The sequence below is a fragment of the Rhipicephalus microplus genome, chromosome 6 (assembly GCF_043290135.1).
Source record: "Rhipicephalus microplus isolate Deutch F79 chromosome 6, USDA_Rmic, whole genome shotgun sequence".
Classification (NCBI taxonomy): domain Eukaryota; kingdom Metazoa; phylum Arthropoda; class Arachnida; order Ixodida; family Ixodidae; genus Rhipicephalus; species Rhipicephalus microplus.
The window spans coordinates 130,745,315-130,763,949 of NC_134705.1; the positions used below are offsets into that span (position 1 = coordinate 130,745,315).

Consider the following 18,635-nt stretch of genomic DNA (forward strand, 5'->3'; position numbering starts at 1 on the left):
ATCCTGCGACCTGCGGGTCAGCAGCCGAGTGCCTTAGCCACTAGACCGCCGCAGTAGGAACTAAGCTCTTTCAGTAAAGATGACTTCTCGTAAATCATTGCTAACACTTTGATTCATACATGGTGTGACCCTCGCTCAAACCTACGTCTAAACGTGACGGCGTAGTAATTAGATATAACATCATAGTACTTAATTACGATGTTTCAGCACTTGGTTGAACTTCGACGTAACTCTGCAGTAGCACCGAGCTAAAGGCCAAACCTCATAACTGAGAAAATGCGCGCAATAGCAACGTGCGACTCGACGTAGATCGCCATCGTGCCAACAGTCACTTGCCCGGGCAAACCTCATTCACGCGACGGCTTTGGCAAGCGAACTCCACTGTTGCTGGCATGAGGTCGTTTACTCGTACCAAAAATGCCGCTTAGTCAGAATGTGTTGTTGGCTAATGAAACAGAAAGGGTTTATTATTGTCTTGTAGCACTACACTTCAACAAATGAAGTATTCGGGGGAGTGGTTCTGCTACACAACAATGATCGTCATCTGACTTACTCGCGTTTACTTTTTTGAAAACCCTGCGCTGGCCACTTTACTGTCGGGAGTGCCATCTCACACTGATTACGCACGCGCCCCGCCGCGGTGGTCTAGTGGCTAAGGTACTCGGCTGCTGACCCGCAGGTCGCGGGTTCGCATCCCGGCTGCGGCGGCTGCATTTCCGATGGAGGCGGAAATGTTGTAGGCCCGTGTACTCAGATTTGGGCGCACGTTAGAGAACCCCAGGTGGTCGAAATTTCCGGAGCCCTCCACTACGGCGTCTCTCATAATCATATGGTGGTTTTGGGACGTTAAACCCCACATATCAATCAATCAATGATTACGCGCGTGCTGTTTGTGACCGCGAACTAGTGGAACTGTTGTGATAGCGCAAGGAAAGAACTCGATGTAGACGACGATTATTGTTCTGTAGCGGGAACACTCCCCAAATACTCGATTTTTTGCAGTGTACATTTACGGACGTATACGCTACGTTATTTCTTCGTTGGGCGTATACGTGGCTCGGGCGGAGAGGAGGTCATGCTTTCGCGGCACATGGAGAGAAACAGCAGTACGTCACTCATGTACATCCTGTTCCTGCGATTTGAGCACAGCACTTCCGGGCGACGGTTTCCAAATCTGAAAATCTAAACGGTCACGCTAAAACGTATATGTGACACTTCGCGCGAACGTCCTGTTTCGTCGCCCATAGCATCGCTCGTTAGTGTCGCGGGTATTTGCATGCTTATGGGGTTTCGCCGTTACGCCTAGCAATAGCCTAGGATCAACCTAAAGCAGCCCTCATCACCTAGATAACGCATAGAGACAACGTAAAAGCAAACATAATAATCTTCAGAATCGTCCAGCTTCTCTGTTTCAAGGCTTGCTTGACTTAGTGCTTGGTGAAAGCTTCGTCAGTTTTTCAGTTGCAATGCAAAAAAAAAAAAAAGTTTAATGCAGTTGCACCACTGAGGTCGGTCGCGTTTCATCAAGTTTTGAGTTTAAAATTTCATCTGAGCACAATTATGACTTATGGTGGGCACTGTTGTACTGTTATAGGCACTGTTGTACGGTGTCAAAGTTGTCGGTGTCAAAGTTTTACGTGGCGGGCCATATCATAGAATTCAGCCCCGTCCCTCCTACGTGCTGCTTTGACAGTGCCGTGCGCGTTATCGCATTTGTGCTCCTAACTTAGGAATCACCCACAAAACGTCTACCTCAAGTTGACTCACGAAACGAAGATAGCCAAATCGAACTGATCATATGTCCGGCTGGACACCAATAGATGCACCATGTTGTTCTGATATGGTTGGTGGCGGCGCGCATCTCAAACAGGTGTATCACACTTTGCGAATCAGACCGTCTATTAAATGTACGCTGCAGCGATTTCAGATATGATACCTCATCATGACTAAAATAATTTCTGGCAGATACACCAAAAGATACTGGCCAAGCCACCATGATATTTTGGGGACTGACACGTTGGTGACTGGAAGTATGAACTTGTACATTACAGACTAACCCCGTATTTTCTAGAATGGTCCTTCACTCAACGCTTCATCTTGACTGGAGAAAGGCGATGAGAGAACCATGTCAAGGCAAAAAAAGTAACTGCATAGCAGCGATAATCTGCAGTGATTCTTGAGAAGCGCTACGTGATTTTCAGTCTAGCGGCAGCGCTGGAATTAACTCGGTCAAGTCAAGGACAGAATTCGAGTCGAGGAACGTTTGTGTTCACGGGGGTTAGGGTGAGACACGTTAGTACTTTTGACTGAGTTCAACACTTTTCGTAAGCGAACGCTGAAACTCACAGTGGTTGAAATGCGTGCTGGGCACCATCGGAAGGTGCCCTGCCATTTACACAAGCTATAGTCTCGGTGATGATCCGCGTCACCGGGGTAGGAACGAAAGCATATATCTGGCTCTGTGTAATACGTGCAGTGTTAAAAACTGAACAAAAATGCCCCCGTGGAAATTGAAATGTTCAGTAAGTGTTAGTGAAAACGTTAGGAGAAAGCGGCAAAAAGTGAGAGATATTGATGCTGCGACTATATTAAAACGTTTCAGCACCCGATGCCGAGGGATATCGACATTGTAATGCTAAACGAAATAGGGCTGGATGATATCGCAGTGCAAGAGTATTGCGGTAATGTCTTAATCTGTATTTCTGAATGAATATGAACATAAAAGTTCTTCTTGTGTGACAGTAGTGACCCGGCTGCTAGATAAAAAAGAAGGTGTGGCCTGTTGCGTCACGTCGCCATTAATTGGTGAGCGTGTCTCCACTGAGTTGACAGTTGCGACCACTTTTTTTTTTTTTTGGTGAGGGCGCTGACATTGCACCCATCAAAGCGGACGACACTTCGTGTCACAATGTGGGTGCGTGAGGATTTGTGTGTGTCCGTGTGCTTTTTCGAACGTTTTCTCGTGCGTATTTTTCGTATGTGATCGTGCAGGGGGGGGGGGGGGTACTTTGCCTCATGTTTTCTTTGATCGAATACGTTTACTACAGGTACATTTTAGCGGACTCCAGCAGTAGAGTACCTAGTGCTCTAAATTGTGAATAATTTTTTCTGAACACCAAAGTAGTACAATTCAGTCATGCGCATAAACTGGGACGGCTTTCTCTCCCAGAATAGAGTATTATGAATAGTTAAACACTTTTTTACCCACACATTCGAGGATTATCTTCAAAGAATGATAGGTTAAAATAATGATACCTCTCAGGTATTTTACACGACGTAATCGTGGATTACGTTCAACGAAGGATATATGCTGAAATGAGGCACCATTCCACTTCGTGAAGACGGACGACCAGGGAAGGTACCTAGCACATGGCATAATGGTGACAAAGAGCTTGGAATCATGGTCTGAACTAAGTTTTCTGTTTGGCCCTCATTTTGCCATCTAATAGCCCTTTCGGCGACTCTGGCTACGCCATGAATGACCTCTGCATCCACGTAGGATACGGATCTGTTGAGCTCGATTCATATGTGAGGTTTAACGTCCTAAAACCACTATAAGATTATGATAAATGCCGCAGTGTGGGGCTCCAGAAATTTCGACCACCTGAGGTTCGTAACGTGCACCCACATCATAGCACACTGGACTACAGCATTTTCGCCTCCATAGAAAATGCAGACGCCGCAGCGCGGATTTGATCCCGTGACCTGCGGGTCAGCAGCCGAGTACCTTAGCCACAAGACCACTGCGGTTGGGTAATCCTCCGAGTTGTCCACCTCTGGGAGCGGAGCTGTAAATGGCTCACCTTTGAATTGGCGGCGCCCATCAACAAAAAAACAAAAAAAAAACAGACGTGGTCTTTCCCAAGCGAGTAATGACGTAAAGTACCACCGAAAGTTGTGACGGCGACACGACGTCATCAAGGAACGTCGCCGAAAAGCAAATGGTCCCGAAGGCCAAACCACTTAACACGAGGTCAAATAATTTGTCAGCGCCCTTCATATAAGTGGGAGTGGCTTGGATTTCACCTAGGCTTCAGCTTGGGTGAAATCTTGGCGGATCCTTGACTTTCTGGATGACCCTTGGCGGATTCCTTGGCTTTATGAATTACCGAAAATTGGCGCGACAAGTCCGAGCTGAGCAATGCACGCTCCGAGCCCGTGCAAAGTCTGTCACTATTTAAGCCTGTATCCCGGCAATTGTTTATTAAGCCTGGAAATCCACACAGTGCGTGTTATAAGGTGGCTCAACATTTGCAATGTCTGCACTTGTCTGCCATTCATGAATATGGGTGTGTTAAGTGCATGACAGCTGGACTCGGTTAGGATCCGTTTGTAAATGAAGCGCGAAAAAATACAGCGAAATGATAGGCGTTTCTTACGTATCTTGCCAAGTAGGCCAATTGGGCGGGGTATTACGTGGCAAGCATGGGTCGACCGCATACAGTGGTAATACCCGGTGACCAGCGCTCTAGTGAAGAACGCCGTCGGGAGTGGAGACGGGAGCGCGCTCGTCAGTTTTTCCGATCACCCACTGTCACAGAACGAAGTGACTGCCATGGTTGAGAGTGCAGCACTTCAGGAGCCGGGCTTGCCGTCCCTCTATGCATTGCACGTGGCAGGATCATGCTCACAAGAAACATTTAATATATGCTGTAAGAAGCCTAGCAATGCTCCAAGCCAGGTTAAAAGGAGCGAACAACGCTTAAAGTACTATAGTTAACACTAATGTAAAGAAGTAATTGCAATGCTTAGGTATAAATTCCTTATTATCTTTAGAAAACCCATGGCTGTCTCTGGAGCCGTGCAAGAGAGGGCGCAACCACTTCGCGAGGGGTGAGCGAATGCCGGAGTGAGCAGAGGCGCCACCTCTAGTTTAGTCCTTGGAAAGTCCGCTGGATGGCGGTACTTGTATATGATGAATCCTAGTCCTCAGAGGTATGCAAGCCCACAAAGGTAAAATGAGGGCTTAGGCAGCGGTGCGCTCTGTCACCCTGGTTATTCATGATGTGCCTACAAGGATTAGAGGAAAAATTAGAGGGGAGTGGACTTGGCCTCAGCCTCTCTTTCATCAAACAAGGAAAACTCATTCAGCAGGCACTACCAGCCTTGATGTACACAGATGATATAGTGCTAATGGCCGGCAACAAGGAAGATTTGCAGAGATTGATGGACATCTGCGGTAATGAGGGAGATAGGTTAGATTTTATATTCAGTAAAAAAATCAGCAGTCATGATTTTCAATAATAATGAAGGTAGTGAGCTTAGGATACAGGAGGTCACGCAAGATATAACAGATAAATACAAATATCTGAGCTTATGGCTAAGCAATGGAATCGAGTACCTAAGGGAATACGAAATATACGTAACGACTAAAGGTAGCAGGAATGCAGTGGTGATGAAAAATGTGGCACTATGGAATTACAATAGGTATGCTGTTGTGGAAGTAATATGAAAAGTGGTCATGGTTCCTGGTCTTACGTTCGGCAATGCGGTCTTGTGCATGAGATCAGAAGTTCAAGCAAGATTAGGAAGTAAGCAGCGTGGAATAGGTAAGCTTGCTTTAGGAGCTCACGGGAATACACCAAATCGGGGAGTACAAGGGTAATATGGGATAGACATCATTTGAGGGCAGGGAAGCTAGCAGCAAGATAAAATTTGAGAAGCGATTGAGTGAAATGGAGGAGGAGCGTTGGGCTAGGAAAATTCTGAGGTATTGTACACGAGGAATGTCGATGGAAAATGGAGAAAGCGAACCAGAAAATTCACGGGTAAATACTTAGAAAACAACAGGGGGCTTAACCCAAAAAAACTATCGGTTAAGAAAAAGGTGAAGAAAATAGAAACCAACATGTGGAGAACTAGCTTGATTAAAAAAGTCCGCACTAGAGATCTATCAAACTTTTAACCAGCAAATTGCCAAGGAAATAATTTATCATAATACTCGGGGTAGTTCTCTACTGTTTGAGGCCACGACGGGATTATTGCGAACGAAGACCTATCAGGCCAAATAAGAAGGGGCAGACACAGTATGCAGTGCGTGTGGAGAGGAGGAGGAATCTGCTGAGCACTTATAATGTTCTGTAAAGGGCTTCAGCCTATAGTACAGGATGATGGTGCAGAGTTTTTCAAAGCACTGGGATTTAGGGACAGGTAGGGCAAAATAGACTTTAGGCAGGTAGAAATAACTAGAAGGAGGTTACTGATCAACGGCTAAAATCAAGACATGAGTGAACATGAATTCCTTCATTGCGAAGTAGCAGTCCTCAACATTCACTATATAAAAGGGAGAAAAATAGATAAACCTAGTTTTTTGGTTCACTAAGTATTGCAGCTAAGTGGCGTTAGCCGCCACCCTATTCAAAGGGTACAGTCATATAAATCCATCCATCCATCCGAATATATGATGAAAAGATGCGAGATGGTGGTACTTGAAGTGTTTACTAGATGGATGGATGGACGGATGGACAGACAGACAAGCAGACAGATAGATGGACAAACGTATGGACAGACAGACAGACAGACAGACAGACAGACAGACAGACAGACAGACAGACAGACAGACAGACAGACAGACAGACAGACAGACAGACAGACAGACAGACGGGCGCACGGATGGACGGACGCGTGGACAGAGAGACGGATGGATGCACGGACGAACGAATGCACGTGTGAATGGACACAAGGACGAACGCAGGGATGGACGGAAGCAAAAACGAATGGACGTACTGACGGACGCATCTCCCCACTCATCATCATTCACTCCATGGATATGCTGCGATTTTCTTGAGCGCCGTATGCATGGAGTATCAAGTGTATATTTGCATTGGATGATACCGTCATACAATTGAGCAGCTTTCCTACACTATTGACAAGGTACTGGTAATTTGCTCGTTATATCGAGGAAACCGGACGAGGAATGTGCAGTTTCCTATCTTATCTGACACTTTAAACATTACACGGTTCGAAGTGTATGCCTCAACATCAGCTGTTCGTAGCATTCACGGCAATCAAAATACATTGCCTGTGTTGTTATTATCCGTTAGTTGCTTGCTGTGGAATGGAGCACTTCTGTGAAATTAGGTACTGTAACTTGTGCTGAGACACTTTTATATGTTATTGTTCTGGTTTGATGTACTTAGGAACTGCAGAGAACGTAATCATAAGCTGGTATCTATCCCCACTCTAAACAGAATCAAGTTACTCAGGACTCGTTGCTGTCATTTCGACAGCGTAAGAGCAGCCTGCAGGTACTGCTAGCAATACTGAAAATTAATAAGCACAAATGCACAATTTGCCGTGAGTGCAAATCTAGTACGGGAAAACAGCCACGAAGAGGAAAGGACAGCAGGTGACACTGCTTTGATATTCCATCGGAAAGCGTCCGTGGCAACATTTAGTAAATCTCGCTGAAGTGATTTGGCCAGAATACGAAAACGAGATGTTGAGAATCGTTCGAATGGCTCGTTCTATTGTCAGTGACAAGCAAAAACGTAAATTGAATCACAGGAGACATTATTTTCAGTTTTCAACTGTAGTTCGATTGGGTGTAACTGCTGTGTATTTAAAACTCTGAATTACAAGGAACAGAAAAATACGTGACGTAGTGCTCAAATTCAGATGATGAAGTTCTGGCATGAAATAAAAAACAAACAAACTTAGAGATTATGCTGTAATTATTTATATATATATATATATATATATATATATATATATATATATATATATATATATATATATATATATATATATATATATATATATATATATATATATATATATATATATATATATATATATATTTATTTATTTATTTGAATACTCTCTACGGCGTTACAAGTGGTGTTACAAGGCAGATATAGCAGTCTTGACTGATGCATGATCAGGGTTGCATGCGATGTAGGTAGGAAGGAGGTTCCATTCAGGTGCAGTCTTGGACACATGGGAGTAGAAGTAGATGTTGGTATGACAGAAGGGCACATGAACATTGAAGTTGTGGTCGATGCGAGATGAAAGGTAAGAAGGACGCGAGAACAATGTGCGTTTTGTTTCAGGATTCGTGAAAAAAGCTTTGTGGAAGAGGCGTAGGTAGGCCTGCTTCCTTTTGATAGAAAGGGTAGGGATGTCAAGAGAAGTTTTTAATGGTGTGGCACTAGAAGTTGGCGAGAGAGTAGTTGGCGACAATGAAACGAGCTGAATGATTCTGAATGGCTTCTAGTGCGTTAACAAGTGTACAAGAATGAGGATCCCAGATAAATGCGGTGTACTCGAGTTTGGATCTGACTGGTATTTTATAAAGGAGAAGTTTAATTGAAACAGGCGCTAATGAAACGTTACGGTGCAAGAAGCCGAGAGTGTGGTTTGCACTGTTAATCACTTAAGTAATATGGCTATTCCATGGTAAATTGTTAGCAATGTGAGCACTTAGATATTTGTAAGTAGTGACATAGGATAACTGAAAATTAGTCATTGAATAAACGGGGCTCATGCAGTCCGTACTTGCTCGAGAGATCCTCGTTATTTTAGACTTGTTAGTATTCAGTTTCATTGACCAGAGTGAACACCAGGAGGTAATGCTGTCAAGATCGGATTGAGGTTGTGATGAATCATGCGGGTTAGTTATTATGCGATAGATGACACAATCACCGGCAAAGAGCATGATTGTCGATGTAATGCAGGATGGAAGGTCATTATTAAAAATTAGAAAGAGTAAGGGTCCGAGGTCAGAACCTGGCGGCACAGCAGATGCTACAGAACAATTGAGTGAGTTATGACATTTAGCTGTTCTATGTTGAGTTCTGTTGGACAAGAAGCATTCAATCCACCGTAATATTTTTGAGTCAATATTTAGCATGCTTAGTTTTAGTAGGAGTAAACAGTGAGAAGTTGTGTCAAAAGCTTTTGAATATCAAGGAAAATGCAGTCCATAATGGAGCCAGTGTCAGATGCTGAAAACAAGTTATTGGTGAAGAGATGTAGTTGGTTTCAGCAAGAGATGTGATTTCTAAAATCATGCTGATTGTTGTGAAAGAATTTATTTTCTTCTAGAAATGGAATTAAGTTAGAATAGATGCTATGTTCAAGAAGGTTACATGAAATACTAGCCAAATTAATGGGACTGTAATTAGAAGGATGAGATGAGTCACCTGGTTTAGGCACAGGAACAATGCACCTTCTCCGCCTTCCAGTTACTAGGCACTGGGGCTTGTTGCAATGACTGCAAAAAAAAAAACTGTGAAAAAATGACAGAGCAATCAATTCCGTTGGTTCGAGATATTGGGGAGTAATTCCATCTATGTCAGGTGCTGATGCTTTTGTTTTAAGTATGAAGTGAAAAAGGCCTAATTGCTCAATGATTATTGTATTCATTCGTTAATATCCTGGATTAGCTTGAATTAGTAAATGAATAGAGTTGTGAGCAGAAAATGCGTTTTAAATACAACTTGCGTTTTAGATACAACTTTTAAATACAACTTTAAATACAACTTCACAGCACCTGTCGCATGCAATTTCCAAACCCAACTATTTACAAAGATCAATGCTCTCATTTTTTGGACCATTAACAATACACCAAAACTTACGGGACTGCAAAGGAGAAAAAAGCGTATCACTAAAAAAAGCTTTGTTTAGCAACTGTACAAGTTCTTTTATATTGCAGTGCTGCACCGTGATAAACCGCCCATCTCTCCGAGGTATCAGATGATGAAGCGCTGGGATAAAGCAGTTTTTTTATTACATAAGCGAATAAGCGCTGAGGTGAACACGGTGAGCAAAATGCCACTCTAGCATTTCGCGAAGGAACATAGCACTCTATAAGTGAACGAATTTATTTTTAAACGATACTCAGTTCTCTTCTACATTGTTGTCGGCAGCAGATGCAATGCTTGAACTGTAGTGAAGAGGAATGCCCACTACTGAAGCGACAACGACACGTTGGCGCGAGACACGAGCTAAAACTGCCTGGTTGTTGCTGCGACGCTGCCTGTACACCCGGCCAGCTCTTGCTGCTTTTGTACAGACGCTGATACCGCTTTTGACCTTGCGTTTACATTATATTTTGGTGGAGAGTGCTGCGGTCTTCCCCAGTCATGGAACTGCGTAGCCGAAAGCTGCCATCCGTGATGCCTGACGACGCTGTCTTCGCACCCCCACCGGCTTCGCCACGCCGGACCTGTCCTGGTGCCCAGCTCTTGCGAGAGCCCGACATCTTCAGCGGCACCGAGGAGAAAGACGTTGAGGATCGGCTGGAATCTTATGAACGAGCCAGCGCTACAAACAAATGGGACGATCCCACAAAGCTTGGTACCGTGATGTTTTATTTAACGGATGTTGCCAAGCTGTGGTACAGAAAACATGAGGCGGATATCCCCACCTGGACGACCTTCAAATCCTGCATCGCAGATGTTTTTGGACGCCCTGGTGTGCGCAAACTTCGCGCAGAACAACGTCTACGAAACCGGTCCCAACAAACTGGCGAGACATTCACTAGCTACATTGAGGACATCCTCGACCTCTGCCGGCGTGTCGACCCGACGAAGGCGGAAACTGACAAGGTACGACACATCATGAAAGGCATTTCCGACGACGCCTTTCAAATGCTGCTCTCGAAGAACCCTGTCACCGTCTCTGAGCTCATCGGGTTGTGTCAGAGTTTCGACGAGCTCCGACGACAGCGTCTTCTCACGCGACGCCCTAAGGTCGTGGATGACACACTCTCAAGCCTAACCACCACATCTGACCATGAGTCCCTGCTATCGCAGATCAAGGAGTTTGTTCGTGCTGAAGTCGCTCGTGAGCTATCGCTGCTATCGACAGTCGGCCAACCACAGTCAGCCCTTCCAGCAAACCTTCGCCAGGCCATCCAGGAGCAAGTTTGCGCGGCTCTGCCATCTGCACGGAGCGCTTCACCGTTGCCGACCCCCGTTGCCTGTGCCGAGGTAAATGCACCTCTAAGCTATGCTGAAGTGGCCGCTCGACCACGTCTTCAGACTTTTATGTCACTGCCATCAGCCGTGCCACCGCGACCTACTACTGCTCGGTTCGCTCAGCTAAGGTCCCCCGGAGTAGTGGAGAATGGCGTACAGTCTACAATCGGCCCATATGCTTTGCCTGTGGCCTCGATACTGCCGTCGACGCGTCCCTGTCTACCACCAGAGCTTCGAACCTGCCCCTTATGTGCCACCGCGCCCTTTGTTCACAGGATCTCAGCCTCCTGACCACATGTCATCATACGCCGACCACCGCCCTCCTGTTAACCGTCGCTCGCCATCACCTCGACGCCGCTAGCCATCCCCGATGCGTCGTCGTCCTTTATCGCCGGAGCGGGAAAACTGATTGCCGCAGTTCCAGAGGCAGGAACTGCGTCGCCCGCGAAAAGACCAAGGCCTCTCTCTTCCCCAACGAATGTTTGACGTATATGTGGACGGCGTCGCTGCACCCGCTCTTGTCGACACTGGTGCCGCAGTTTCAGTGATCAGTGCCAGACTCTGCCGCTTGCTCAAAAAGGTTATGACGCCAGTAGCAAGTATATCACTTCGTACAGCCAGTGCAGAGCACGTCACGCCAGCCGCTGCCTGTACTGCTCGCATCGCGATTGATGGCCTCATCTATGTCGCTGAATTACTAGTTTTGGATTCCTGCTCCCATGACCTCATTTCGGGTTGGGACTTTCTCTCCGCTAACAAGGCCGTCATCGACTGCTCTCGCGCTGAGGTAGAATTTGAAGTGTTTGACGACGCGCCGGTAAATGATGCTCTTGAAACCGGGGACAAACTATTTGTTGCTGAAGACGTCATCATACCGCCGCAATCTTTCGCCCTTACCATAGTATCTTGCAACTCGCTCGCCGAGTCGAGTGCCCTTTTCACGCCATCTGCCCTTTTCGTTCGCCGCAAGTGTTCGCCGCTACCTTATGCCCTTCTAGAACTTCATGACGGCGTCAGCAGACTGCTAATCTCGAACCTGTTCTCATGTCCTGTAACACTACTTCGGGGTGAGTGCGTCGGGTGGGTTTACAGTCTTGACCCTTCTGCAATTTTTGGCATGTCGACTGGTCCTTTCGCCAAACACGAAGTCGCCGGAATAACTTGTGCCTCTTCGCCGCAGACTACTAGGCCTGACGTACTCAGCAGCTCCCTCGCCGACACGTTAACCATTTCGCAACGTGCTCAGCTTCTACGACTGCTGGAGAAGTTCCGTTCTTCCTTTGACTGCCAGCATACTCCCCTCGGCCGCACGTCCACTGTGTGTCACCGCATCAATACGGGTACCAATGCGCCATTGCGTCAAAGACCCTATCGCGTGTCCGCAGCCGAGCGCCAGGTTATCGATGACCAAGTAGCTGACATGCTCAAGCGTGGCGTTATCCAGCCTTCGAATAGCTCTTGGACATCTCCAGTCGTTCTCGTTAAGAAGAAGGACGGGTCAATTCGCTTCTGTGTTGACTACCGTCGTCTTAACAAAGTAACTCGAAAAGACGTTTATCCCTTACCGAGAATTGACGATGCCCTTGACTGCCTCCAAGGTGCGGAGTACTTCTCTTTTATTGACCTACGGAGTGGCTACAGGCAAGTCCCTCTGGCACCTGAAGATCAGCCTAAGGCGGCGTTTGTCACACCTGATGGCCTTTACGAATTCTGTGTCATGCCTTTTGGTCTTTGCAACGCGCCCGCAGCATTTGAGCGGATGATGGATATTCTTTTGCGTGGTCTGAAGTGGAAAACATGCTTGCGCTACTTGGAGGACGTAGTTATATTTTCACCAGATTTTCCAACGCATCTCCGCAGGCTAGATGAAGTACTGCAGTGCCTAACTGACGCCGGCCTTCAGCTCAACCTGAAGAAGTGCCGCTTCGGCGCAAATCAGCTCACCATACTCGGTCATGTTGTCTCTAAAGACGGTATTCTTCCTGACACCAGCAAGCTTCGGGCAGCTGCAGAGTTTCGTAAACCTGCGTCTCTGAAGGATCTGCGCAACTTTCTTGGCCTCTGCTCCTATTTCCACCGCTTTATTCGGAATTTTGCGATGATCAGCGCCCCCTTGACTGAACTTCTGCGCAGTGACTCGAAAAGTTACACTTGGTCACCCGCTTGTGACGATGCTTTCGAAAAGTTGCGCCGCCTGTTAACCTCGCCGCCAATCTTGCGTCGCTTTGACCCGACTGCTCCGACTGAGGTACACACCGATGCCAGCGTTGTTGGACTCGGCGCACTGCTCGCGCAGCGCAAATCGGGATTTGAGGAGTACGTAGTCGCATACGCAAGCCGTACCCTCGCCAAAGCGGAAAAGAACTATTCTGTGACAGAGAAGGAGTGTCTGGCAATTATATGGGATCTAGGTAAATTTGGACCATACCTATATGGTCACACCTTCGACGTAGTCACCGATCACCATGCGCTTTGCTGGTTATCCACATTGAAAGACCCCTCCAGCCGTTTAGCTCGCTGGGCTTTGCGGTTGCAAGAGTTCGACATGCGTGTTGTCTACAGGTCTGGTCGACGTCACACTGATGCCGACGCCCTATCACGTTCACCTGTGTCCTCCGAAAGCTCTGAATGTCTATCTTCCGTGGACGAAATGGTTGCGTTCCCAGGAAGCTGCGATATGGCGTCTGAGCAACGTAAGGATGACTGGATCAGCACTCTTCTGCGATTCCTTTCGGACCCGTCTACTTCTCCATCTTCTCGAACGTTGCGCCATTAAGCGGCTCACTTTGAGGTCCGCGATAGCCTCCTTTATTGCAGGAACTACAAGCCCGACGGCCGAAAGTGGTTACTCGTCATTCCACGCCATCTTCGTGCTGCAATATGTTCAGCTTTCCACGCTGACCCTTAGTGCGCACATGCGGGCATCTTCAAAACATTCGCTCAGATTTCCTCCCGGTTTTATTGGCGAGGCATGTATACCTTTTTGCGCAAGTACATTCAGTCATGCCCACAGTGACAACGACGGAAAGCTCTGTCTCATCATACCTCTGGTCCGATTCAGCCAATCCCTTGCCCAGCGAGGCCTTTTGACCGCATTGGGATCAATCTGTATGGGCCTCTTTCATTCACGGCTTCCGGAAACCGTTGGATTGTTGTCGCTGTCGACTATTTGACGCGATACGCAGAAACAGCCACTTTGCCTGCTGGCACAGCACGCGACGTATCCTCTTTTCTCCTGCGGAACTTCATTCTCCGTCATGGCGCACCGCGTGAACTTCTCAGCGATAGAGGACGTGTATTCCTCTCTGAAGTCGTCAACGCACTCCCAGCCGAATGCCGTATCATTCACCGGACTACCACCGCCTACCATCCGCAGACGAATGGCTTGACGGAAAGATTCAACCGTACTCTAGGGGACATGATATCAAAGTGTGTTGCCTCAGACCACTCCGATCGGGACCTCATTCTCCCGTTTGTGAAGTACGCATATAACATTGCTCCACAGGCAACTATGGGCTTTTCGCCATTTTTACTGTTATATGGCCGAGACTCTTACACCACACTAGATACCATTCTACCCTACCACCCAGATTCCTCCGAGTCTACGCCTATCTCTGAAGCTGCCCGCCGTGCCGAGGAATGCCGTAAGCTCGCCCAGTCATTTACAACTGTCTACCAATGGAAACAAAAATCTCTACGTGACAATAACCAGCCGTACCCTAACTTTGTTCCGGACACTATTGTCTGGCTTTGGGTTCCCGCTGTGCCTAGAGGCCTTTCCTCGAAGCTTGTTTCAAAATACCAGGGACCCTACCGCATTGTCTCGCAGACTTCACCTGTTAACTACATTGTCGAACCCGTTACGCCATCCACAGACCAGCGCTTTCGGGGTCGTGAAACTGTTCAGGTACAGCGGTTGAAGCCTTATTACGATCCGCTCGTATCCTGTTCACCGTGAGTCGCCAGGATGGCTCCTTTTCCGACGGGGGATGAAGTGTAGTGAAGAGGAATGCCCACTACTAAAGCGACATCGACACGTTGGCGCGAGACACGAGCTAAGACTGACTGGTTGTTGCTGCGACGCTGCCTGTACACCCGGCCAGCTCTTGCTGCTTTTGTACAGACGCTGATACCGCTTTGACCTTGCATTTACATTGTAGAACAAATAATAAAGATATAAGAAAAGTGCATTCTTGAAAGCTTTTTTTTTGATAAAAACCAGCCTAGCTAAAAGCACTTCGGCGGAGAAGCTCTCTAAAAGAAAAGAGCGCGTTGGTAATACGCATTTTTTTCAAAGGGTGTCGTTATTCTTTCCTCATAGACAGCATCCTACATTTCAAAACGTATTCCTAGCTGAAAACCTTTCTTTTTTTTCTCAGGACTGTCCAGCGGCGCGATGGGAGGCCCCACAACGAAGCAACCGCCAGGATGTACCAACGAGAGCTTCGAGAAGTGCGGCACCGACCTGATCCTCTTCGCCGGAGGACCCGTCATCCCCACCAACAAGGAGCAGCTCCTCACGTCCTGCCCGTAAGCATCTCCGACGATATCTCTGCCGCCGACGAATCATGATAGTATTAGCTATGTGCTGACTTTACGCCAGAAAATAATTGGCCGCGTAACTCCACGATTCGCTGCAAAGGACGTCGAAAGACGACAGTCTTCCGGCTGAAAGCGCTTCGTGACATATGGCACAATATGGCAACAATTTGATACAGTACTGGAGCAGGTGCCGGCTCCCTATGGCGCTCTCACATCCAGTAATGTGATGAAACGAAAGTTTTTTTTTTAGAACGCAGAGTCATTGGTGGGTGGCAGCACCGGGTCGTTTTAGCTAAAGCCCCTGAATTTTTTAGCGATGCGTAGGAACTAGCCCCGCTTTTTTGTTCACAGCGTGGAATTGTGAGCGCCGCGTAACAAACACTTAGGTCTTTAGAACTGCGTACCTGCAAATTTTATAAATAAAATGACAGACTGCCTTACACTTACGTATTGATGCGCTTCGAATATGCGTAATATTTGCTTTTTGATCGACAATGGTGACAAGCATTAACACAGTCACCAGATCAATATATGTGGACCTTGAGCAAGGACCTACAAGTGAATCGGTCATCGCACAGACCAACGGAAAGACATACAAACCAAAATTTCTGCGTAACCCAAGATAAGTGGTTACTTATTTTCAAATCACTTCAGATTCGAGCTTTTGAAATTGCAGGTACTATGTTTATCGTGAGCTTGAATATATCGACGTGTCTTCTAGAGTAGTTTTTGTTTCCCCTGTATCCAGATTTGAGAAATGCGTGGTTGAAATTTCGCGTTAGGTGAGTTCGGTTAAAAGAGACCCCTAAAGAATATTACGGGTAGCGAATCATACAACGGCAGATCTCACTCCTAGCTGCATGCTGACAATATCTGAAGAGAAACTAGTTCAAGCGGGTGTACCTTTTCTGGTAGCATATGATAGTATTGCTTGTTCATATTAGCTTTTGCTCACCCATCGACTCGCGGACTGCCACAGCGTTCTTGTTTCTCAAGAATTGCGTACTGGGACAGCGTATTGCGATCCCGTAAAGTGTACATCGTACTCTAAATCGTCGTTTATTTGTTCTGAACAAATTGTCGCGCCTCTCAACCACATACACCTGCCTCGTAGAGGAATTCGAGACATGAAAACACCACCCAAGAAAAAGCAACAAGACAACAGAGACGTCTAGTGTCTCTTCTTGTCTCTGTCTTCGTACGCCCTGTCTCCGTTTACGACGAATTCTTACGATCGTAACATAGTGGCCAGTTTGAAGTGATGCCTTACCAAAAGCCTCAAGTTTCTGTCACTCGAAGAAAATAGAATGCGGTGTCACAGACAATGCGAATATGAATGCGTTCAGAAAAAAAAAAAAAAACGTCGTTTTTGTTTTTTCATTCACCAACCCGGGTCAAGCAAGCATGTTTCTCTTGTGCTTATTTTGAGGCTAAAATCATCTTTCACACGCCGTTGCACACAAAAACTATTCAGCTTTTCAATTTTCGTGTTCGCGTTTCATCTGTACATAGCCGGACACACTGGGCAATAATGACGATGAAAAAAATGACCAATGGAAATAGTAATCAAAGGAAACCAAGGCTTTGCCATATTAACAAAGAAGCGCTTACGAGCTATTGCAGTTAGTTAGTCATCGACGTCTCGTGATGTGAATTACAAACTGTTCACGCTAAGAGTGATGAGGTGCCTTTGATAGAGACAGGTTCACCTATGGAAACGTTGGTCGTCCTATCTGAGGCAGCTCCTCCTGTTTAGAGAACATCTACGGGCCTATGTGAACGTCTTTAACTTTGGTATAGTGCCAACGCTGCATACGTGTTAGCCCATTTATCGACAATTATTTTTCATCTCTTTGTCTTCTCTTTTTTTTTGCCTCACATTTATGATCCCCTCTACCATTCCCCCAGCGTAGGGTAGCGAACAGGGCATGTGCCTAGTTACCCTCCCTGCCTTTTCTTGTTCTTGTCCTTCCTTCCTTATTGTGCTTTAGTATTTGTGTTGCCAACCATAGATTTCTACGTGCCCTTTGAATATGCACAAGATGAAATACTATGTCCTAAAATAATGAAATGGACGTCACGAAATACGTGGTAGAGCGAAGAAGGCACATTATGAAGCATTTGTTAACCCAATGCAAGTGCTTTTCACGAAATCAGAAGTGCAAGAAACGTGCCTATTTATTTAGGTTACCGTCGATGAAATATTCAGAACCGTCTCTCTCCCCTGCGTCGTCGCGCTCGCGAGGAGCTGAGGCTTGCAGTGAGTGCACCATTTACTGAGATGTTTTCCGACGAAAGTTTCTTTCTAATTCGCCCATGCTAAACTTAAGTATCGGCTCTCCGTACTGTAGATGTCTGAGTCGCATGTGAGAACTGTTGGGACGACGGAACACCATTGCGTGAAGTAGTAGGAAGTGTTTAGTGAAACCACTGCGCTGGCAGAGAGAGAGAGAGAGAGAGACAAAGATGCAAGGAAAGGCAGGGAGGTTAACCAGACGCACATCCGGTTTGCTACCCTGCACTGGGGAAGGGATAAAGGGGAGAAAAGAGGTTGCAGAAAGATGAGAAGGTACACACAATCACGAGCACACTCGGGGAGCACACACAGTTTACAGGCGGTCGCTCAGGTTTGTGGACTTAAGGTAAAGTAGCAGTGCTTTAGTTGCTTTCTGCGCAACTGAGGCAGATGCCCAAGGTCCTAGTATCTTCTGCACACAAAATGGTCCGGGGTCAAGTCGATTCAGAACCATCCGGAGCTGGCATCGCTGTGTGTCGTAGCAAGCGCAGCTGCACAGGACGTGTTCGATGGTCTCTTCCCCTGCGCTGGCAGAAGTTTCTATAATAGTGCAGCAGCTGCCTCGCGGGCTTCGAGATAGCGAAGTCTGGGTGCGCCGCTACAGAAACTTCGCCAACGAAAGGCGTACTCACGCGGTCCTACAGCGTATGGAATCTTGCATTTCGCGGGCAAAGGCATAAGGCTTACAATATCTGGAAAATCTACGCGACCTAAATAAAGAAGCCCCCAAGACTGGTATTCTTGTGAAACGCCGTGTTGACTCTTCCGGAGTTTTATATCGGCTGCTTCGAGCTGTTTGCGCAAGGAGCCCTTTTTCAGGAAGGTGCCGCTTGCAATGCTCGTTGCTGATATTCCGGTTCGCTGATTTCCGTACG

The 18,635-nt window shown here is 46.7% G+C and overlaps 1 protein-coding gene across 1 annotated transcript in view; it reads left to right on the forward strand.

The window, feature by feature from the left end:
- Positions 1 to 18,635, forward strand: part of LOC119168461 (uncharacterized) — a 49,414-nt gene that overhangs the window by 19,036 nt on the left and 11,743 nt on the right. The window contains exon 2 of the mRNA XM_075866589.1: positions 15,302 to 15,452. Coding sequence (XP_075722704.1) covers positions 15,302 to 15,452 — 151 coding nt within the window. The remainder of the gene's footprint in view (positions 1 to 15,301; positions 15,453 to 18,635) is intronic.